The 24585-nt window shown below is 35.1% G+C and overlaps 1 protein-coding gene across 1 annotated transcript in view; it reads left to right on the forward strand.

Annotated features, from left to right (window-relative positions):
- RICTOR (RPTOR independent companion of MTOR complex 2) overlaps positions 1–24585 on the forward strand; it is a gene marked incomplete at both ends in the record, with an annotated part of 81651 nt that overhangs the window by 51729 nt on the left and 5337 nt on the right. The window contains 19 exons of the mRNA XM_079548564.1: positions 77–143; positions 265–345; positions 1506–1606; positions 3337–3499; positions 3892–3993; positions 6742–6788; positions 8559–8694; positions 9247–9446; positions 10019–10145; positions 12529–12693; positions 13109–13185; positions 13300–13378; positions 14825–14934; positions 15066–15153; positions 15888–15980; positions 16838–16944; positions 17570–17799; positions 18507–19530; positions 24068–24245. Coding sequence (XP_079404690.1) covers positions 77–143; positions 265–345; positions 1506–1606; positions 3337–3499; positions 3892–3993; positions 6742–6788; positions 8559–8694; positions 9247–9446; positions 10019–10145; positions 12529–12693; positions 13109–13185; positions 13300–13378; positions 14825–14934; positions 15066–15153; positions 15888–15980; positions 16838–16944; positions 17570–17799; positions 18507–19530; positions 24068–24245 — 3175 coding nt within the window. The remainder of the gene's footprint in view (positions 1–76; positions 144–264; positions 346–1505; positions 1607–3336; positions 3500–3891; positions 3994–6741; positions 6789–8558; positions 8695–9246; positions 9447–10018; positions 10146–12528; positions 12694–13108; positions 13186–13299; positions 13379–14824; positions 14935–15065; positions 15154–15887; positions 15981–16837; positions 16945–17569; positions 17800–18506; positions 19531–24067; positions 24246–24585) is intronic.

Here is a 24585-nt window from a genome sequence, read left to right on the forward strand (position 1 = left end):
TTGCTTTTCTTTTGCAGAAATAATTTGTAATAAAAAATGTTTTTTCTCAACTCTTTCCCTATGTTTTTCTCCTTAGGCCTGATCTCATGGATAATTATTTGGCTTTAGTGCTTTCAGCTTTTATTACCAATGGACTTCTAGAGGTAACTGGTGATATTAGATTGAGACAGATGCTTACTGCTTATCTCTTAAAAACATTGAAATGAGATATGATATATACATCATATATTAAACATTGTAATTATTTTTTAACTTTTTTTCCAGGGTCTTGTAGAGGTGATCACCAGTAGTGATGACCACGTGTCTGTTAGAGCAACTATCCTTTTGGGAGAACTTCTGCATATGGTAAGTAAAGTTTCTTTCTGAGAGTATTATAAGTAACTCACTGAAAATAGTTATTTTGTTAGTAAAGATTGGAATTTGTTTGGAACTTGGAACATCCACTTTCCATCAAAGCAATAGGCTATTTTTTTATTTTGTAACACTTCATACATTAAAAACAGCATGAATTAATAGGCTGTTCATCTCCGGCTCTCACTGTTTCTCCACCTTGCCTCAGTAAAGCATTGTATTTTTAAGATAGATGTGTGCAAATTCACTTATCTGTTACTTTGTTTGGGAATAAAACTGCTACTTGTTTTAGCTTTTCTGTGACGGTACTAGTGACAGCATGCTTAGCTTTCTGCTTCACAGATGAAACTTGCACATTCAACTGGAACACTTCTTAATATTTATTTGTGCAACTCCCAACTTGAATTGGTCTTCCCACACTGCTGTTGATAGCCTCTGAATAGCACAGAGAAGTTGAAGACATCTTGTTTCATGCCTCTTGCCTCTCTGTGTTTGAAGAAAATTTGATCTGTTTGTTCTTGCCTAGACATGATGTTTTTAAATGCACATGCAAGTGCTACTTTGCAGCCTGCTGAGGAACTGTTAGTCATATGTGAAGTGGTATGGTTTACATTTCTGGCCAAACAAGTGGTTTTGTTTTTCTCCACATCCTTTATTGACAGCAAGGAGAGTACACATAGCAGAGCCCTTTCTGTTAAGGTTTTGTGTGTATTTTTTGCTAATTTTTGTGTGTGAAGTATCTTTTGTTGTGCAAAAGTATTGAATGGACATGGTGAAATTGTATTTCTGATTTTATATATATTTTAGTACTCTCATACACGTGACTTAAAAGGATAACTGATACTTTGAATGTTTTTGCATGTTACCTCTTCCAGCTACCACCAATGCAAAAAAAAAAGAAGAAAAATTAAAAATTTCAAGATGGAGTCCTGCAATTGTTTCAATTGTTTTTAGTTTTAATTGTTATTCAGATTCATTAATTAGATAAAATATTCGAAATTGTGCCCAGTTATTGTTGGTTATATGTGAAAAATTTTCATGGATGTGTGAAGCTCTCATGAGAAATAGTAGTTTTTTTCAAATGCTGATCCATCAGAGAAAGACAGAAATGTTATAATAAGTTATAATAACCAGACTTCTTTTTTTTTGTTCAGGCAAACACGATTCTCCCTCATTCTCACAGTCACCACCTGCACTGCTTACCAACGCTAATGAATATGGCAGCATCTTTTGACATCATGAAAGAGAAGAGATTGTAAGAATTCAAAGTTTCTCGAAAAACAAAAACAAATATGTCCTTTCTTGTAATTGAACAAAAAGTGCTTCACATAATTTAAGTTGTTTGAGGAACGCTGGGAGAATTTGATAGATCCAGTATCTTTAAAATGTGTGTGTAAACTCAGGTTTCTTACCTGTATTTGCTTTTAGAAGACTTTTTAAAGTGAGTATGAGTGGGAATGTTTCTTTTTCTTTACATAAAAAGTTATAGAAAATCCTTCTGTTAATTTGGTCATTGTTTTTGTCATCCTGGCTTGTTTGATCAGTATTTTGATAAGTTATCTTCACATTTTGTTTTGTTGTATCGTCAGTGATGATTTACAGAATCTTTGCAAACTGCTGTTGTAGAATTTTAAGTGACACTTGTAGATTGCTTCCCAGAAAGTTTCAGATTTTCTCTTTGTATTTCTAAAGATCCCTTATGCCACCAAATGATTTTGGTATGTGAAAATATTTATCAAGAAAGACATACTATTTTGTAGACAAACATGTCTATTAATTGGGCTTAAGCCACAACACAGGCCTTTCTTTTGTTGCAAATACTGTCAGTAGTTTGATTTAAAAAAAAACACAAACAAGTCTTCAAATAGTGACCTAACTTGAATAACACTGAATATTAATATATGAAAAGTGCTAGGTATAATTAATATTTTTAAAAATTATGTAGTTTGAGGTGAAAATTATTTCTTGGTATATACTGGTTTAAACCATTAATAGAAAAATGGCTGTTGTGTATCTTTGCCTGAAACTCGGTTTGCAGGGTATTTTGTAGGGCATTTCACTTAGAACTCTGGGAGGAAAGGAAGAGTGAAAAATACTTGTGAATTTCAGGTTTTGTACTTCTTGGCATTTATGGATCCGATAGAAGAGCAAGAAATCCTGTTTCTGTTTTAAAAATAAGATTTTATAGTGTTATATTAGGCAGTCTAAGTTTTTGTAGACACTGCAATTTTTCAGAACATAAAAAATTGCAAACGTCTACACAGGCCTAGGTTTGTATAATTCAGGTGAAAGAATCTGCATATTAGCTTATTTGAAGATGTAAGAAATTAAGAATATTTCCTGTGCTTCGTGGGAAAGAGTGATAGGCTTACCTTCTCATGTTTACACTTTCTTCATATGCTCAGTAGTATTTTCTGCTAGCGGTATTTATTGATATGCCTGTCTTTTACTAGAAAATTTCTTACATGCTGCTGTTGAACTGTTAAGATATAAAGAAGACAGCGTACTGCTGACACTGCTGAGGCCCGGGAGTTTAGGGGTCATAAGGGGAGGAAGAGAATTGACAAGGAATGCTACTTCAGACAATTTGACTCTGATCCCTTAACTGCAGAGTGTTGATCTACTGTGATGTTTTATATACTTTTTCAGCTTTAATCTTCACGTGTTCTAGGTGATCTTTGTAGATCCCTTGTAATTGAACTGTTGTATTTTTCTGTGAAGTGTGAAGGACACTGCTGGTTATAGAGTAGAAGAAAAGGTGTGAAGTCTCGTTCTTCAGTAGAAATTCTGAATATTTTCTGTGTAGTTTCACTGCAAGATTAAAGCACGTGAATGTATGAAAACTTGCATCAAGACAAGCGTCTTTGGCTTCAGAATTGTTGGTGAAATCTTCCTTGAGCTATGCTAATTGAATTTAGTATATAGCACTAATTCTTTAGTTGGCTCTTAGTTGTCAAACACTGATTACAATATCTTTTTTACTAGACGAGCAAGTGCTGCACTAAACTGCTTAAAACGATTTCACGAGATGAAGAAAAGAGGACCTAAACCTTACAGCCTTCATTTAGATCATATTATACAGAAAGCAATCTCAACCCATCAAAAAAGGGATCAATACCGTGTGCAGAAAGACATTGTTATTTTAAAGGTATTACCATTATTAATCTGTCAGAATTTAATTTGAAATTGTATTTTGGATACTTAAATCCCACCCCATCCTACCACCTCGCTTTTTAATTCAGAGTAATTAATATGATTTTTATAGATCGTTTCATTCAATATTTTCTTTATCTACTTGTAGATACCATGATGTGTTTTCTAGAACTTGATTGAGTGTATAATAATTTTAATGCAATTTAGGTCGCATTATGGTCTCTTGCTCTTAGATTACTACTTCCACAGTAGAACAACCCTGCAGTTTACTCTCAGGTACAAATTACTGTGTAGCAGAGCGCTTCTGATGAGTGTACATGAAAAGTAAGTGTATCGTGTAGCAACTACAGCAGTGATATGAGAAAACTTTTCATGTCAATGTTGCAGGATACAGAAGAAGCACTGGTCACGAATCTGCGAGACAGCCAGGTTCTCAACCATAAGGAGAATCTTGAGTGGAAGTGGAATCTGATAGGGACCATACTGAAGGTGAGCAGAAAAAGATGTAATACAATTTTTAGAAGCACCTGTTGGAAAAAAGACTGTTTCTATTTCACATAAGAGTTTTATCGTTTATTATTAACTTACTATATGCCATAGTTAGCTGTTTAGATGTTTTATTAAGGGACATGGTTTAGTGGGGAAATATTGGTGATAGGCGAACATGTTCTTGGAGATCTTTTCTAACACTGGTGATTTTATGATAGTCTTCTTAATTTCAGAAAGTTTGGAAATTGATTTAATCAATACCAGTATACTGTACATACAGTGTACAGTATACTTAAAATATAAATAAATAACATATAAAATAGTGTACAGTATACAATATACAGTAAGTATAATTTGTCAACAATCTGTAAGCTGCACGAGGGGAAAAGCGCACTACTAATAAATCCACAGATGTCTTTGTAAAGGCATGTTAAATTTTATTTGGCTTTATTTGAATATAAATAGATTTGAGATATAATGATCTTAAAGTTACCAATACTTTACACTTCTGTCTGAACTATATACAAATATTACCTTGTTCAGTTTCTTAGCATAGTTGTATGTTTGTTTACTTTCACATAGCATGAGCTGAAGGTTAATATTATACCTGGGTTAGAGGTTAAGCTTCAGATGTTTTGGCCAAGTTACTAGTAATATGTAGACTTAACTAATGAAGACAGTTTTTTGTAAAATTAAATTCACTTTGTACGACATTTAATAACAGGAAATCTTTGATAAGGAGATCATTCATCTCTTTCTGAGGACTATCTCTTTTTTGAGCACTGAAATTCCTGTGAGCAAGAAAACTTTGAGTATTCAGTACATCATCTTAAAGATGAAGGAGCTCCTGTCATTCTGTGTAGCAAAACCATCCTTTTGTTACTCTCAGGAAATATTTTCCAATAGTCTTTGTTATAACTAGCTTGCTATAAAATGGTTGAAGTACTGACATAATCAAGCTTGCACTCAAAAACAAAGTAAAAATGAACATGCAGGGAAACTTACCACAAAATACCCAGAATATTTGTATATTTTTAAATTATAAGTTCAAATTAAACTTTTAAATTAAAAGGCTGATTGAGAAAGCAAGAATCTGTCTGCTATAAAGACCTAAAAATGTGTGTGTGTATATGTGTATATATATTTATATATAAGCTATAAATAGATACATTTAGGTATATGTGTATGTGTATATTTGTGTATGCATGTTTATGCATATTTATACATATACACATATATATCAGAGTAGCTTTGCTTCACTAAATTTGGCTTGTTTACAGATTCTTATTGTAATTTAACTAACTTTATATTAGTCAGTTATTTTACTTAATATTAAGGGTATTAATCAAGAAGCTGTTCTTCAAAATATCACATTTAGCTAAGCTGTGTAATATTTTGGTAATGGATATTTTATAAGGATAACTAAGGAGCTTAGTTATAAGGACAACTAAGAGCTACTGTTTTCCTGAGCTGTTAAAGCAGAAAAGCTTCTAGGTAGAGCTGTCAGTTTCCCTACAATCTCAGATATCCTCTGCAGTGTATTTTGTAGTCTCCAGTAAAACAGATTTAAATGCCTCAAAATTAGGGACTTCTCTCTTTCACAATGAGTAGTCACAGTGCTTTCTGGTTAAGTTCTAACCACTTCAATTCCTGCTAGTGTTATCTTAATTTACATTCATGTTGTATAGTTTGTCAGAGCAGTCCATCTTTAGACTGAATGAACTGCATCCAGATTTCAGTGTTTGGAGTTTGTTATCACATGTGGCTATACACCTTCCTTCCACTCTCAGTCACAACCTTATGACTGTGGAGCATCATCTTTCTTACCACCTTTCTACTTCAGTCTCATGTGGTCCCTTTCTGCCTTTTACTCGCTCAACTTGCTGTTTAGATGGCTAAAAGAAGAACAGAAGTGCTGGTGGTCAATATGGAAGAATTAAGACTTTGCCGTTGACAGGTCTGCACCCTTAGTCTGGTGCTGTGAATTCAGTGTTACTAGTATAGTCAGTTTTATTGATCATTAATTATTGTGCTGTCGTAATACTAATGTACCCATTGGAAATGTATAATTCTGTTGCTTAGATAAGAAAGAAAGGAGAGAAAAAAAGAGAAAGATCCAGCAAAATGTAGTTTTTGCAATCCTTTTTAGAACATCTTTCATGTATAGACAGAGGAATTTGTCTCTGGGTAGCCTCGTCTAGTGGCTGGTGAACCTGTACATAGCAGGGGGTTGGAAACTAGATGACCATTATGGTTCTTTCAACCCAGGTTATTCTATGATTCTGTGAATTTAAATAATATATTACTAGGTGATTTAAGTGAATGACAATTTTTAAAACAAGTCAGATTAATAGTGATTTATTTTTTTAAAAAAGCAGTTACTGTTATGCATACTGAAATGTGTTGTTTACTTTCAGAACAGATAGTAAGGCAGTTTTATTTACCTTTCATTAGCATGTCATAATTTGTTGTTTTCATTATAATTTTGGACTTCTGCAGATAGCATGCACCCAACAATTTTCACTTCTGTCCCAGAAAAAATGTAATAGTTACTGGAGTAAGAAGTATGGCCTTTTCAATAAAACAAGGTGGTTTTTTGGTTTGGTAACATTAGATTAGCATTAACATTAGCAGGGAATCTTACACTTCAAAATATTAGCTGAATGCAAAAGAAATAAGTAAATATTAGTTATTAATATTCAGCTGATGTACAAGTTTCATGTGATGCTATATTTCCTATTTTTCTAGTGGCCAAATGTAAATCTAAGGAACTATAAAGATGAACAATTGCACAGGTATGTAAAAATTACATAGACTTGCTTTGAAGAAAGGAATTGGAAAAACTGTTCTTTGATAATTTCAATAAGCTATTCTTTGGAGATGTCACATTTCTAAAACTTAATCTGGACATAAGCAGCAAAACAGTGAATATTTAGGTTTCAGTATTTGCATTAAACATGCGGGACCTTAGGATTTGGTAGTTTCTGTGCATACTTCATATAGCTATTCACTTAACAAGGATCATTCGAGTTTTACAAAACCCTATTTAATTTTAAACTTTATTACCTCTCTGTTATTTAAAACAGTAATGTTTCGTGGCAACAATTGACAACTTTTGATGAAATAGATCTATGGTTGTGTAGTTGTACCATTACATCTGTCATCAAAATCTAAGAGAAAAATGTTTCTAGTTGCTTGTTTGTGCTGTGTGATAAAGGATTACTTGCCAAGTCTGTTGGCTTTCTAATATTACTTCTCTAAAGGTGTATCTGCAGTCCTGTCTATGATACCCACATCTCTACCTGCCTGCATGGGACAGTGCTATTGTGTCCTCGTTTTGCAGTGCAGTTGGGCTGCAGTTCAGTGAGAAAATTGGAAAATGTGGAGTTAAGATAGTATAAAACTTCTACAGGATTGTGGGATACATGTTTTAATGACTGTAAAATGCTGTTGCTTGTTTAATTAAAAGTAATTAAACTGCTAAACAGCTCTAGTTTCACTGCTGAGGATTTTTCCTTTAATTTTGTATGTTTGAAGACGTTTGATATATTTATTTTACAGTTAGCCAGGAAATATGACAGAAACACTATTAAAGGAAAACTGCAGTTTTTTTTAATATAGATTGCCAAATTTCAGATGCACAGTTCATGCAGTGTATATATGTGTTTTTATATATTTGCTCTCTTATATAATAGGCTCATGTATAAATGTAGGCACTAATACAATATGTGGCTAATAGGTAATAAATTACCCTTCATTTGAAAAAAAAATGAAATTCTCAGATTTCATTTGTAATTGGTAACTGGGATAGTTATCTACTCTCACCTTTTTTAACTAAAGGCTGTGCTGTATAAACTTCCTTAATGTTTGATTTATCTACCTTGAGATAGACTATTGATCTTTGAAAGCACAAACATGCATTTATTTTTGTACTAATAAATGGTAGGTTCAGCTCTGCTGAAGTTTTATTTCTGCAATGCAGAGGTGAAGTTTTTTTGAACAGTGAGTCTCTATTTGCTAGCAGGATTGCTAGCACTGTTTTGCTTCAGAAATGCTTAAGTGAGGTGAGTGAAAATACTGTTGATGAATAAATGTAGCCTTTTCCTAACAGAGCAGAAGAACGTATCTTTCACAGTAGCATTAATTATTATAGCTGATGAAAAGTAATGTCACACAAACATTAGGACAAATACTTACTTTGCAGATACTTTTTTTTTTTTTTTTTTTTTTTTTTTGCTCTTGGCACCGAATAAATTATAGCAGACTAAATTACATAAACAAGAAGTAAAAGTAAGCTGCAGTTTTTAAGAGTGTAGAGATTTTGAGTTCCTTTGCATATTTTTAGGACATGACAGAAAATCCTTTGTAACACAGAGTACAGTGACAGCTTTGAAATTATCTGGATAGACCCAGTACTGTACCTGCTACTCTCTTTTAATGGCTTCTGAAAATGTATTGCCAATAAGCAATAAGTGATAAAATACCTTTTATAGCAGCAGCATTTTATACTGTTAGGAATTGCTTTTCTTACAGAAAAATAACATGTTATTTCTTACTTTCCATAGGTTTGTAAGGAGATTGTTATATTTCTATAAACCTAGCAGTAAACTTTATGCCAATCTGGATCTGGACTATGCCAAGGCTAAGCAGCTCACTGTAGTGGGTTGTCAGTTTACTGAATTTCTTCTTGAATCAGAAGAGGTAAGACATTTTCATTTACAAGGGAGAATGCATAAAACGAAGAACCCTAAATTTGAGTAAAAACTTAAGAAAACTTTTCAGCATTAAACCAAAGATGAACAACATACTTAAGAAATACAACATAAAATCCTGAATTGTCCAGATGAGACTTGGAGGAGATACCTAAGTCTGAGTTGTTTGTTTGTTGTTAAATGCATTTTCTTTAATTTTTTTTTAATTATTATATTCTAGGGGGATTTTTTGTTTAGTTTTGTTGATTTTTATGTTTTTGCTATATGTATTTGTCCTTTCTTTATGTCCTTTCCTCGATATTGAAGGCTTATGCCTTGAGTCAGAAAAGTAGGGAAAGTATCACTGAACAGTCTTTTTCCTAGAACAACCAGAGTTGATTCTAAAATGTTTGGAACCTTTTTTTTTTAGTGTGAATTGTTTACCTGTCAACATTTCTATTTTGTGTCTGTATTATGCTTGTACATTTAAGAAGCTTAAAATGGCAGATTTCAGTAAAGAGTTCAGTTTCTAGTAAATGCTTTTAATCTTTGTTTTTTTTAGGATGGACAAGGTTATCTGGAGGAACTGGTTAAGGATATTGTTAATTGGCTCAACTCTTCATCAGGAATGAAACCTGAACGAAGTCTTCAAAATAATGGGCTACTAAATACCCTTAGTCAACACTATTTTCTGTTTTTTGGTACTCTTTCTTGTCATCCTCATGGAGTCAAAATGCTTGAAAAATGTAACGTGTTTCAGTGGTAAGTGTTCTTGTTCTGTTTGAATTGTGTTCACAAATATAATCACTACAGAACTTGTAAACTGTGTATGAGGGCTGCTATCTATAAAGCTGGAGACTTCAAAATTCTTGTGATTACATCAAGTAGAAACCACATGTTTATAGGATGGATTTTTTTTTTTCTTTTTATATTTCTCTTGGTGGTGGGGAGGTGAAGGGATTTTTTTCTATTTTGTCTTCTTGGTTGTTTCTTTTTAAGATAACGAAATCCATACGATTTTACAGTGTTTTAGAGTGAAGATTGTTAACAGTTCTTCATAAGCATTTATTTTTGTAATAATCACTAGTTTAGATGTGCTGACGAAACTACTACAGAACCATTTTAAAAGCTTTTTTTTTTTCTCTTGCCATTTAGTGCTTTATTCTTCCCCCCCTTCAACGGTTTGAATAGTTTAAAGTCACTTCATAGGAACCTGCTTTGAATTCTTTATTTATAGAAATAAAGGTTTATTCAGAAGGCTAAGTTGAAATTGTTAATTGAATAAGTGGATATTATTGGATTCAAATACTGATATTTTCTTTTTTTCCTGCCAGTCTTCTTAATCTTTGTTCTTTGAAGAACCAAGATCATTTGTTAAAACTGACTGTTTCTAGTTTGGATTACAGCAGAGATGGCTTAGCAAGAGTCATCCTGTCTAAAATTCTGACAGCAGCTACGGATGTAAGTGCTATTCAATTGATGTACCTTTTCTATTTGCCTCTTTATTATCCAAGATTGTAACATTTTTAAGATGTTGTATAAATTCAGAAGAGCTTTTGTGTTTAGTAAAATGAAAGTCATATTCATGTAGCTCTTGTATTTACAATGGACTTTATACCTTCTACTGCATTTGGACTCAGTACTTGAAGTCATTCAAACAGATATCTCATACCTGAAGAGAATTATTTTTTAAATGTGCGTACCAAGGGGAACAAACCTGATGAAAATAAAGTTAAGAAATATTGAAAAAATTAGAGCTTGAATCTTTGTGCTATGATAATACTAGGAAAAAAAAAAGGAAAATTTACTTTTTGAACCCCTTAAATAGTGAAACTTCCTTTATTGATCTCTTGAACATTGGATAATGAAAGGCATTTTGTTTCCTGATTAGCTGGCCTACTTGGAATTCTTAGAATTCAAATGGACTTTGTTTTTTTTTATCTGAGAGAGGCAAAACACAAATAAAATGGACTATCTCATCTGGAAGAAATGGATTCTGTCAACCACACATGATTTCATACATCAATAATTAACTTCCTTAAACTCTTTTCCTGCTTTCTGTGTGCCTAGCACATGCATTCTTACGGCAGTAACTGAACTGTTGGAGCTTTGAGAAGAAAATTTCACTGAATTCTGCTTGACTGAAAAGCAAAATGTGAACTTGTTGAAGTATTGTTTGGCAATACTGGTATACATATATTGTCAATACCATCTCTTAATATTTGGATCTAGCAATTTTGTCTGATTTCTTTGATTATTTTGAATCAGCTGAATTAACTGTATTTTAGTGGTATAGGCTATATTTTTAAGCTTTTGTAATTGCAAGACTGTAAGTCTCATCCAGAAACTGGAAGGAGTAGTCTGGTCTGGGAGAATAAGATGATTCAAAAGAATAAGGAAAATATTGAAGTGACATGCTTGCATGAGTTGTTCCATTAACTGAAGAGTAATTTGAAAGTAAATCTTTATTAGGTGTTAGGGGAGGTATTTGCCATTTTATGGGTTTTATTATGTAGAACTCTGAAACACTGTCCAAGATAGAGCACTCCTTTTGTATTTAGAGAGCATGATAGGGAGAAATCAAAACTTGTTCCACTTCATACTTCTGCCCATTTAAGGATTTCTGATGAGAACATGAAAGAATGAGTACAGCCTGTGTAGCAAATAAACAAATGCCTTTGGAAGGATTTCTCTTTTATAGTCCATACGTTAGATTGTGATTTTGATTTTGTGCTGTCTCTTGCTTCTAAATTAGGTTTAACAAGGCATGGAACTGAGCGTAATTTATAAAAAGCTCTTTGTAAGGGTTAAAGACAATTTCCAATAATGCTTCTTCTCTTTCAAATTCTATTTCTCTGAGATGTTATCAATGAAATATTTCTCATTTCATGAGCTAAAGATGCTCTTTTTCTTGCTTTAACTGAATATGTATAGATTAGACTTAGAAGGGATGTGGAAATACTAAATCCAACAGCCTGACCTCTTTGGGGCTAACCTGAGGTTATACTGAGGACGTTACCCAACCCAAATGCTTCTTGAATACTGGCAGACATAACGTATCAACCACATTTCTAGGAAGTTAGTTGCAGTGTTACCCTGGAATTTGTTGCTATGTCCAGTCTGAATCTCCCCTGGCACAGCTCTGTGCCATTCCCGTCCTGCCAGTGGTCTCCAGGAGAGAGCCTGGCACCTCCCTATTTCCTTTCCTCAGGGTGCTGGATTGAGCAGTGAGGTTACCTCTTGGCCACCTCCAGACTGGACAGCTTGAGTGCCCTTAGCCTCTCCACCAAAAAGATAAATATATATTGAATAAGTAAAAATATGCATGTATTTGAAGATGAAATAATGAAACAAGATTTACAGTTCATACTTTGTTTTTTGTGAAATCCCATTTACCAAGTATTTCAGGAGGAAGAGAACAGATCATTCCAGAAGACAACTTACTTAGTGTCCAGTCTGGACCAATTCACTTGTCTCTGATAGTACAGATTCATTTGTCTCTGATAGTACAGATACTCACATATCTCCCCAGTATAGATCCTCTATATTTTAACAAATAGAAAATTTACTAGGTTAGAAGTATCATAGCCTTGGAAGTATAAGAACACTAGAGACGTTAAGTAAGATTTGACAGTGACCGAGTTACTTATGATCTCAGACTCAAATTTATTGTTTGAATATAGTTCTGTAATGGACTATAGTTTAAATGCTATAAGGTGTTCAGTACAGTTATTTTATGTAAAATACGGTGATTGAAAATGTATTTTCAAAAGTGATAAATCATTAACGGCATTGACTATCTTTCTTCCATTCAAAAAAGCATTTATTTTCCTTGCTTTTGCAGAGCTGCAGGCTGTATGCAACAAAACACTTACGAGTATTACTGAGGGCGAATGTAGAGTTCTTCAGCAACTGGGGGATTGAGTTACTGGTGACCCAGCTACATGACAAAAATAAAACTATTTCTTCTGAGGCACTTGATATTCTAGATGAGGCATGTGAAGACAAGGTGAGCATCTTTTCCCTTTTTCATCTCCCTGTGGTAAGCAACTCTATGCTGTTTACCACCCCCTCCAGTTACAGAGGAGCAGTTCAGGAAGCTACTCATGCTTTGCTCTCTTGATTGTCCTTGATAGTAACACTCTTTTCTTCATCATGTGGTTTATAAACTGCACTGTTAGTAGCAATAAGAAGTAGATTTTGCTTACTATAAATATTTACTCAGTCTTAATGTATTTTATCATTATAGTCTTTTTAGAAGAATTACATATGTTATGACAAAAGTGGATGATATAAGAGTGAGTGCTGTTTGATACTTCCTTGTATGAAAACGTCACAGCATCATTACTGGCAGGTTATTGTAATAGTAGTTTTTAGAGGGTTATAATGCTCTGATATAACTTGCACATTTTTAATTATCTTAGGCCAATCTTCATGCCCTTATCCAAATGAAACCAGCTCTATCTCACCTTGGAGACAAGGGTTTGCTTCTACTCCTGAGGTAAATGTATTGAGTATGCTGTTGAAATTCACACTGTGGAAGTCATAAGCATTTGGTTTTTATTCATATTATGTGATTGAAGTTCGGTATTGATGGTCTGCTGTTGCTTTGCAGGTTTCTGTCCATTCCAAAGGGGTTTTCATATCTGAATGAAAGAGGTTACGTAACAAAGCAAATGGAAAAATGGCAAAAGGTAATACGAAGAATAAAAATGTGTGTTCACTTGGAATTAGAAAGAGATAACGTATAAGAACACACCTGAGAGGGCTAAAATGTAATTTAAAATATTGTAGATTTACATATGCATTACTAATGCCAATACATGTATTCCCTCAGTGGCTTAAGAATTTGCTGATAAAGCTTGACAGCTTGGTCTTAGAGTTGTTTAACTCCTCTGTTGATATGTATTCTTTTAGTCAGGGCTTTCATGTAGTTTTGCTTCTCCAGCTAATACACTGAGAGTAATGACTTTCCAAAATAGGTTGTTTTAAGTCTTACCTACAGAAATGTGGAAAGGAATACTGCTTTTCAAGATGTGTGTCAACACTGATAATAGGTAATTAAAGTTATGTCCAAATCTCATGAAGATGGAGTTAGCCTATGCTGTTGGGAAGTGGATAGGAACACACGATGCATTCAAAATAAAAAAAATATGAAAGTGTGCTCTGAAGTGTGCTCTGAAAGTAATGCCTCCTATTTTATTATGCTGTTCCACAGTGTCAGAGGCAGGTAGGTGGTGGTGGTATGGCAGTAGAGGTAGGTTGAGTCTTCCCAGCAGTGTCCTGTTGTGCTTCGTTGCTTTGCAACAGATGGCAGCAGAGAGGCAGTCTGTCAAAATGGCATCTGACATGGAAGTACATAGGAAGCAAAGGTGTGTCATTGAACTCATCCATGTGGGAAAAATTGCACCTATTGACATTCATTCACACTTGTGGAACATTTGTGGAGACCAAACACTGGATGTTAGCACAGTGAGACACACAGCAGTGGCTGGTGTGTTACTGCAGTGTTGGCAGGGATGTGAAAGAAAAACTGTTTTCCTCATGGCCATGCACAGCTGTTACACCACAGAATGGGAATTAGCTAATGGTGGTGGCTATGTTGAAAAATAGTATTTTGTAGCTGAGAACGTGTTCTTTGTGTATGTTGTAGTTTCCATGAAAATAAACAAGAGGCATTACTTTTAGAATAACATTCATACATTGTTGGTAGACTAAAAGTAGTATTCATGTATTATTTTGTTTTTACAATTTTTACGTTTATTTTCTTGAGGTAGTAGTTAATCATTTTGTTAATAGTCACAATTATATGAGCTGTTAAACGATTTTTTGACTAATTTATAAACAGTATTAGGTATACTGAAATGTACTGTGGTCTGTTTAGATTTTTCAGGTTAAAGTCAAATGTGAAATGTTTCTTTCCTTCCTTTTAACAATTTTTCTGAAATAGTTATGGAATCAGTTCTTGATTTTCTGTGAAGTCGTATGAGTGAAGCATGGTTATTTGGGAGAACACCATGTGCAGATCATAAAGAAACTCCGCCTTAATTAACAAGCACTGATGTTTCTTCTTTATAAAGTACCGTACGATAAAAAATAAACCACCTAAATGTATTGTGTCAAACATTACCTTCTTTTAGGAGTATAACTTAAAGTATGTTGAGTTGATTGAAGAACAACTAAATGAAGCACTTACAACGTATCGCAAACCTGTTGATGGTGATAACTATGTTCGTAGGAGCAACCAAAGGTAAACACTGTCCACAAGAATCTTCATCTGAAAAAAAAATATTGCGTAACTCACTTCAGTGTAATTTATTGTAATAGATAATTTCAAAATTGCTGGGAAAGCATTTTGTTTTTTTCTTTTTTTCCCACCAGATTACAGCGACCACATGTCTACCTGCCAGTTCACCTTTATGGCCAGCTGGTGCACCATAAAACAGGCTGCCATTTATTGGAGTCTCAGGTGAGAATTGTAATGATTTATAGCTTGAAGGATTTTAGTGGACAGCATCCCTTTTTTAAGGAATATGTTTTAAGAGATGTCAGTTAAACAGTGACTCCAAAATAAGTAGGTTGCAAATCTGAAATGTTATGGAGCCATAATTTTGTGAAGACAACCTTTCCATCCAGATTCATGTAAAATTCTTTCCTTACAGTATTTTTCTTAAAATGACCAGTAAAAAAAAAAAAACAATGGGAAGCAAATTGCTAGTTGTAATATATTTTAGTGCCTATTTTAGTGGCAAAATTGTGCCTATCCTTCCATGTGTATCAAAGCATGGAGGCGAGGTAATAAAATGTTCTTTCTGTTAACTTGAAGTTCTCAGAAATGCTAAAAAAGCTGTTTAGTTATTGTTTGAAATGATTTTTAAAGTGGATTAAAAAAAAAAAAAGATGAATTGTGTTGAAATTTGAAAAATTTTGGAGTGCCTATGTTGCAGTGTGTTAAGCGGAAGAAATTTGCCTTTATAAAATCTGAGATAATCTGATTCATTCAGAGGTGATATTAATTGTTTTTAGCTACATTACCATTCCTCTTAACTTGCGCTTATTATGCCAGGGCTACTGCTGTTCACAGTGAGATGCAGTTTCAGCAAACATAAAGCACTAATTTAAAAGTATGTAAGATAACCTCTTCAACAGAAATGTCCTTCCCATTTTCAGCTGAATATTTTTTCTTCTTTCTTTCTCTTTTAGAGTATTGTTACAGATCTGAGTTACACTGTTCGTTCCCCAATGCTGGATAAGTGGGAAGGAATCAAGCAGCTGAAAGCAGCCCTTTGGGCCTTGGTTAGTAACAGATTTACAACCTTTTTACAGCAGTTTGGGTTCTTTCACAACTTTTGATTCTGAAGTAACTGAACAAAATCCTTTAAAACCATTGTTTATGAATTCTCCTCAAAAATTTGTGCTTCTTCCCTCTCAGTTGATTTTTTTTTTTAATATATCATAACTGGAATATCACATGAAGTTTGTTTACTATGTCTGTTTTGTCTAAGCTTTATTGTAATTGCTTTGACTATAATTACTGTTTTTACATATAAAAAAAGAATTAATTTCAACATGTGGTGACAGTGTTAATATGGAATCAGATGTTTCAACCTGCTGTGTTCCAAAATATAATGTTTCTACAGGAAAGCTTGCTGTCATTGCTGAGGTTTGTGAATATAGTCTTAGCAACTCTGATACTGGGGATAACACTGAGTAAAACCTAGTGTCTTTGCCTATCCAAGCTATAATCCTAAAGCTGCTTAATCACCTTAATTGTTCACTTACCTCTTTCCTGTCTTCCTTAAATTTTCTTTTGTAACAGTCATGATCAAATGTGTAATAATATAAAAAATGCTTATTTAACAGGCAAGTAAAATAAGTAAACTAAGATCTTACTGCTGGCTGTAGTAGAATTAGTAGCCTGAGGAGTGTGTACTAGTTAGCTGTTAGCAGTTTTAGTTGTTGTATCCTACTGTCCTTTACTGGATTTGCTTGACTAAGATCAAAAAGGAGAGAGAAGCTGCTAAATTTTCTAAAACCTTTGGGAGGATGCTTGTAGAAACCATACCACTGACAAAAGCGTTGAGGGCTTTTTTTCACTGGTGTTGCAAGTCACATCAAAGTCAAAACTTTTTTGACAAACCATTTTATTCCAGGGTAACATTGGATCATCAAACTGGGGTCTTAACTTGCTTCAAGAGGAGAATGTAATTCCGGATATAATGGCACTTGCCCAACATTGTGAGGTTCTCTCCGTTAGAGGGTATGTGTATTTCATTATTAAACAAAATTTCTAGAATACAGGCACAGAAGGTTCTCAGACACTCTTGCTTCATTCATGTAGATGTATTTTTGCCACTTGGAAGTCAGTTTGAAATCAGTTATTAAGGGTTATTGATAACAGATTTTGAGAAAATTCTCAAAATTATATACAAGTTCAAAAGTATAAACAGTAGGCAAATGGGAAAAAAAAAAGTACTTTCTGTCTCTTTTAAAAAGCAGTTAAAGCGTATATAGGACCTCTCTGGAATCACTTTACTATTCCATCATTTATATTCAGCATCTTTCAAATTATTTAAAGAGAATATCATTGAAAGGATGTTCTTTTGCCTAATTGTGCAGCTTTGTTCATGTTCTACTTTGAGTTTTTTGTTGTAGTTGTTTTATTTTTGGATGGTAGATGTTTTTTAAATGAATTTCAGATATTTTATTTCATTTTTTGGTTTTCTGTTTATTTCCAAATGAAAATTGGGAACAAAAACTACATAGTAATTTTGTGAAGTTTCTACTGAATTGTTTTGAAAGTGTTTCCTTACAAAAAAGTAAAAAAGGTTTAGTTGAATTTGATGCTATTGTTGCTTTTTTCTCTATGTATGTATTAAATACAGAACCTGTGTCTACGTGCTTGGTCTAATAGCCAAAACTAAACAAGGATGTGACATTTTGAAGCATCATAATTGGGATGCAGTAAGACATAGTCGTAGACAGCCTTGGCCGGTGGTTCCTGATGACATGGAGCAGCTCTGCAATGAACTTTCTTCTATACCCAGCACTCTTAGCTTAAACTCTGAGTCCACCAGTTCTAGGCATAACAGTGAAAGCGAATCTGCACCTTCCAGTAAGTGTAAAAAAAAAAAAAAAAATCAAACCAGAAAGCAAAACAAATGTTTTGTTGTTTCACTCTTTTGCAAGGGTGATGTTAGGTAAGTAGTTTATAAGTGATATCAGCAAGGAAGAAGAGTGAAAGCATGGAGGTGATTCTGCTTTCAGAGAGATAAATAAGTGAGAAGAAAAAAAGTAGTACTTCAGAATTACATTTAATGTAGAGGTAAGAAACTTTAACATTAGGCTAAGCTAGTAATTCATAGTCAAGTCTTGGCAGCTTGATGTAGTACCCTACAGAAAAGCGCATGCTCTAGATGTACATTAACTTGCTTTTCCTCCAAAGAATATCTAGAAATAAATAGATACACACATAGCATTGTTATATTTTGTCTATAGTGTTACTGATATTTTGAATTTGAATCCAGATATATACCATATTTAGATGCCATTAAAGGAGTATACCACTTGTAATCTTAGTAGCTGGATGTATGCACTGAAATAAGATAGCATGGCTTTTCTTTTAAAACAAAGAAAATTTTAGCATGGGTGTTCCTGAAGTTAGTTAATTCACCATACTAAGTTCTGAAGAAAAAAAGGTTCAGTTGAACATAACAATAAGCCACATACGCAACAATTTTAGCTTTGTTCAGGAGCTTGTTTTTTCATGACTTACTTGATGCACATTGTCCTTTTTCATCGACAAGTCTCTCATGATTTCAGGTATGTTCATCATGGAGGATGATCGTTTTGGTAGTACTTCCACTAGTACATTTTTCCTAGATATTACAGAAGATGGAGAACAAATATTTTACGACAGACCTGGGCCTTCAAAGGAGAAAGACCGTAGTCCTTTTCCCTTTTTTTCATCTAGCAGAATTGTGAAAAATCGCATTCTAAACTCTCTTACTCTACCTAATAAAAAACACAGAAGTAGCAGTGATCCAAAAGGAGGAAAGCTGACATCATCTGACAGTAAATCAAGCCTGAGGCGAAATCGTACTGTAACAGAGCCTTCCTTAGACTTTCCTTCTGGAGAGGAATTCAACCCTGTTTTCAGAGTTCCAAAAATTCAGACTTTACCAACAGAAACTTCCATGTGCTTACTTCCAACAAAAGAGGATACTGATAGTACCCCGAGTATTGGAGAAAATGATTTGAAGCTGCCGAAAGGTCTTGGAAATGAAATTCACCGAGAAAACACAAGCAGAGAAAGGCTAATAGGGGATGGTACTACACAAACACATTTCAAGAGTCGTAGTTTAAGTTTTAATACGGATACAACAACAAGTGGCATAAGTTCAATGAGTTCTAGCCCTTCAAGGGAGACTGTAGGTGTGGACAGTACAAATGTAGACACTGACTGTGGAAGTTTGAGTACTGTGGTAAGCACAAAAACAGTTAAACCTAGTCACTGTTCGACACCACAGTCTAACCATCTGCCTCTCTCAAAATCAAACTCTGTGTCTCTGGTACCACCGGGGTCTTCTCATACACTTCCTCGGAGAGCCCAGTCTCTTAAAGCTCCTTCTCTTGCTACAATAAAAAGTCTTGCTGACTATAATTTCAGCTACACAAGTTCTCGAGATGCCTTTGGTTATGCTACACTAAAACGCTTACAGCAACAGAGGATGCATCCTTCACTGTCTCATTCAGAAGCTTTAGCATCTCCAGCAAAGGACGTGCTTTTTACTGACACTATTACCATGAAGTCTGGCAGCCTGGATTCTCGGCTAACCCCAAGCCGGTAAGAAATTATTCTGTATTTATTCTTTCTTCAAAGCTAGGAGAGCAATTGAATAAGAAATGTATTGTTCTGATATTTTTTCCAAAGTCATCTGAAAGTGACAGTTGCTACAGCATCCTTTAGCATACTTTAGTGCTGATATTAGGAGTGCAATAAGCTAATGAGAAGTTTTATATTTGTAAGTGCTCTAAGGGAAGCCCAAATTTCACAGCTGTCTCACTCTTTTAAATGCTGTTGGTAACAAAGGAGTTTTCTTCCATCATGCTTGCTTTCTGTTTGACTGTCATGATTTAAATGCAATTACATGACCTGTTTGAAGTTGCAGTCGCATAACATTGCCTATGCAGTCAGAGCTGTATTTCAGAAGATAATTTTCTTAATGTCACTTGGTAAGGTTTTAGGACAGCATGTCCTGCCAATACAACATACTCAAGTTCATTGTGACATTGAGGCCAGAGGTGAAATACTGTTGCCACTGATGTTAGTGTGCATTTAGCTTCTAGCTAGAACAGAGGAAAGATTTTACTCATTGGGCTTGTTTTTAGACTGCAATATTATCTCCTTTGTTTTTGGATGATATTAGATGTTCTGAAAACGAATTGGTTATATAAGATATCTAACTCATAACATTGACACCGTTTCCAACAGCTACAGTCAGTGTTTAACAACTTTCTGCTTCTCAGATTTTTGTCCTTTAAGATCTGTTTTAACTAATGGGTTGGATTTTCAAGTAATCATTGGAAGGAAAAATACACGTTCTATCATTTATTTTTCCTAAACATCCTTTCTCACAGGAATGAAATGGGGGAAGTTACATTAGTCACCTCCTGATTGCACAGAATTGCAATTGCATTCCACACAACCAGCTGTGTGTATATAACATCTGCTTGTTACTGTTAATTTTCGTCTTGATTAAGAATAATATTAATATGTTGATATTTTCAGAAGATTCTGCATAAATGTCATAGGATGGTTTTGTTACCTTCGATCGGTTAAGTTAGAAGTAAACTGAGTATGATTCTGAGGATGATTCAGTAGTTAAGATGTGCCATCCTGGCAAACAGAAAGTGCTGTTCTTTGCTCTGTTACTGGTATCCTGTGTAAAATAGGAATAAGTCAGTGCAATATCAGTGGCTTAACAAATTCTGTTGTTGCTGCAGTCATGCTGCACCATTCCTTGCATTCATGCATTTGATCTGCAAAGTGAGCCTTGCTGAGGTGGACTTCCATCTTGAGACTCGGCATGTAATGTAATACTTAACAGTATTCCTAACATAGAACTGCAGTGATTGAAGTGCTCATCTAAGAAAGTTGAAAACTAGAGTGGCATATTACGAAAGGTTGTTGGATTGTCTTAGTTACTGATATAATTGATTGGAGAGGTTGGTCTATTCAATTTCTGCATATGTTACTGCTTCCAGTTAAATAAACTGTCCTGAACTGCTCTTTAAGTAGTAAAATGGGAAGAGATATTCTGTCCTGTTTGTCTTCCAAGGCCAAGAAGCAGTCATTTGACTTTGGTGATCTTTTTAGCTGGTCAGTTCTGTCAAAAGGTTGACAGGCTTATTTCTTTAGCCTTGCAAAATAATGTATACAAATTTTCCACCTCAATCTTTAAAGACAAATAAGAAATATTAAGGTGTTTATCTCAACTCCTGCTGTGCTCTCCTGCTAGTACCTACATGCACAATTTGCCAGGATAAGCAGGGGCAAATAATTACAGTTTATACTTTTTTGTAATTTTAAACTGAAAGCAATTGTAGAACATTTTATTATGAAATAAAATCTGCAATTGTTAACTAATCTGGGTTTTCAAGTATGGCTTGAGACTTAGTGCAGTTCTGCCACTACTGTATTTAGCATTTGTAAGAATTCGTCAGTAGTTGTCAGTATAGGAAGAGTAGCGATGTCCTCATAGTCTTTCATTCACTTGGCCATTGCATAAACTTCACGTGATCAAAACACAATGGTTTGTTTTGATTTCAGTGTAAATTTGTTACAATCTTACAATCCTTAGCAGCTCAGTTGTCCACCTAAACAACAGCAACAACAAAAGACCTACAACAATTACAGGAAATAATTTCCAGGATAGAAAGTCTGTTTCAAAAATGTTCACAACACACTAGCTCCTGATGTGTAATAATCTGCAGCAATCTGAGAAAAACTGTTCCTGAGAAATGTGTGTCTTTTGATGTTCAGAACACATTGTCACGCTTGAAGCTTCTTACCCTTGAAGCTCTTACCTCAAAAGTCTCTCCGCCACTCTTGGCTATGTTTGAATGATAAATAGCATTGGGTTTTATTTTCATACCAGCTCTCCTGAATCAAGCTGTGCTCATGTGGACAATTTCTTGATCACTACACGCAATCTCTTTCAGTCTAATGTAGTAACGTATGTGTGCTAAATAAGACATTGATTCTGGTGAACAAACAGTTTTTCTGATTATGCTGTGATACAGTTACGGTGTTACACCATCAGGCAAATCAGCACCTCATGGATGCTCACTGACTGGAATGGGAAGAGAATCAAGTAAAAGTGCAAGAAGTTCAGGGATAAGTTAAAGACAGTGCACAGATAAAGCAGAAGCCCTAGTGTAAGCAAAGCACAATGAGGAATTTATTGACCCCTTCCCATCAGCAGGTGGGCGTTCAGCCACTGCTGGGACAGCAGGGCTCCACACGTGCAGCAACTGTCACAAATATGAATGCTATCACTCCAAACATTCCCTCACCCCTTTTTCCTTTTTCTTTCCTTCAGCTTTTATTGCTCAGCGTGACATTGTATGGTATGGAACATCTGTTTGCCTTGTTTAGTCAGCTGTTCTGGTTCTGTTCCGTTCCAGCACCCTGCATTGCCCCAGCCCCTTGCTGGCAGGGCAGGGTGAGAAGCTGTCCTTGGCTCTGTTCAGCAGCAGCTGAAACATTGATGTTTTTATCAAATGTCCAAAGCACTTAACTCTACCCAAGCCAAAACCATGGCAGCAATGTAATCCTTTTTACAGCTCTGCATAGTAATTGGCATTTTTTTTAGTACTTGTATCTTCTTAACCTTTTCAGTTTTTTTTTACGTAAACCTAAATATGACTTTCTAGGTGTGGATTTTTTTTTTCCTTTAATTTCGTTTTGAGGAAGAACAGCGATGAAAGAATGAAGCAGTCTTGTCGTAGTAGATAAGCTCTTGTGCAGTTATTGTGGAATAGGAGGTTTTATTCCACTGTGTAGGCAATCTGCTTTTGTTTGATTTGAAGAAAGCATTTAGAGGTTTATAATTTCAATTAAATGAAATAAAATAGAATTTTATAAATAAAATGAGAGGTGGCCAAATGAGATTTTCATCTTCAAGACTCATAGCAGCACTAGGGCATGTTCTCCAACCTCTGATCTCCCATCTCATTTTTCCAACCTATTTCTCTCTTCCTCAGATTGCTCGTCACAGTCAGCACTGCTCACTGTGCAGTTTCACATTTGTTCTTTGTATTCATCAGTTGAGCAAATTCTTCTTGGGCCCCTCACTGCAAGAAAGATATTGAGGCCCTGGAGCGTGTTCAAAGAAGGGCAACGAAGCTGGTGAGGGGTCTGGAGCACAGGCCATATGAGGAGAGGCTGAAGGAGCTGGGAATGTTCAGCCTGGAGAAGAGGAGGCTCAGGGGAGACCTTATTGCTCTCTATAACTTCCTGAAGGGAGGTTGTAGTGAGCTGGGGGTCGGCCTCTTCTCTCGTGTCATTAGTGATAGGACCAGGGGGAATGGTTTCAAGCTACGCCAGGGGAAATTCAGGCTGGACATGAGGAAGTATTACTTTTCAGAAAGGGTGGTCAGGCACTGGAATGGACTGCCCAGGGAGGTGGTGGAATCACCGACCCTGGGGGTGTTCAAGGAAAGACTGGATGTTGCGTTGAGGGACATGGTTTAGTAGGAGCTATTGGGAATAGGTGAACGGTTGGACTGGGTGATCTTCTAGGTCTTTTCCAACCTTAGTGATTCTATGATTCTATGATTCTATGATTCTTCCAGACGAAGATGTCCTTGGAGTATAGGAAGTGTTCCATCTCTGGTTCCTAGCAGGTCCAGGCTTTGCATTTGCAGTAATCTGCCTGAGATTTGAATTTGTGAATAATCATTGTGTCTGTACATTTTGTGTACAGAATACTCAAATATGTACTCAAATATGAGACTTCTAGCAGTTTAAAAGCTGAAATCTGCACTGATTTGTGTCTGGGCTGTATATTTTCAGACTTAAGTTGAATAAAACTTGTGCTTTTATAGCGTTGGCAGCCAATTAAGCAGAAGCTTTATCCAACTATTTTTCAAGTCCATGTCCTAGGGCTTCGAAAGAAATCACAAATTTTTCCCTATGAACTGCAAAGCAAGGCACTGTGACAGTATGCAGAACAGAAACAAATGTGTAATTACAGGAGAAACAAGCTCTGGATTCTACAAAGGAAAAATTAGGGTAGTCTTTGTGACTGCAGCCCTTCTTATTTGTAATGTGCAAGGATGACAGATTTACTAAGACTGCAATTTGTTTATTGTTACAGATTCATGAAAGCTTTAAGTTATGCTTCGTTAGATAAGGAAGATTTATTAAGTCCTATTAACCAAAATACACTTCAGCGTTCTTCCTCTGTTCGTTCCATGGTTTCTAATGCTACGTATGGAAGCTCTGATGATTACATTGGCCTTGCTCTCCCAGTGGATATCAATGAAATATTTCAGGTATGTATGTGATGCTATAAATGGGTTCATTTGCATTTCTTAATGAAAGGTAGTGAATTGTTACATTTGCATCAGAGCACAGTAGATCTACAGAAAGGAGGTAAACAGTATGTTGCACATCCAAGGAATGTATTATGGAAATATTCAAGACTGACTTGGATATCTGTGCCTGCAACCTGCTGTAGGGAAACTGCTTTGGTGGGGGATTGGACTTGATATGTAAAGGTCCTTTCCAACTCCTTTGATTCTGTGGTTGTCTCTGTGTCTTGCCAGTTGCCATCTATCTGTTTAGTTAAAACACATTGCAGTGTAACATACTGATAACTCACATAGTTTAATA

Source organism: Tetrao urogallus, assembly GCF_951394365.1.
Source record: "Tetrao urogallus genome assembly, chromosome: Z".
NCBI classification, from domain to species: Eukaryota; Metazoa; Chordata; class Aves; order Galliformes; family Phasianidae; genus Tetrao; species Tetrao urogallus.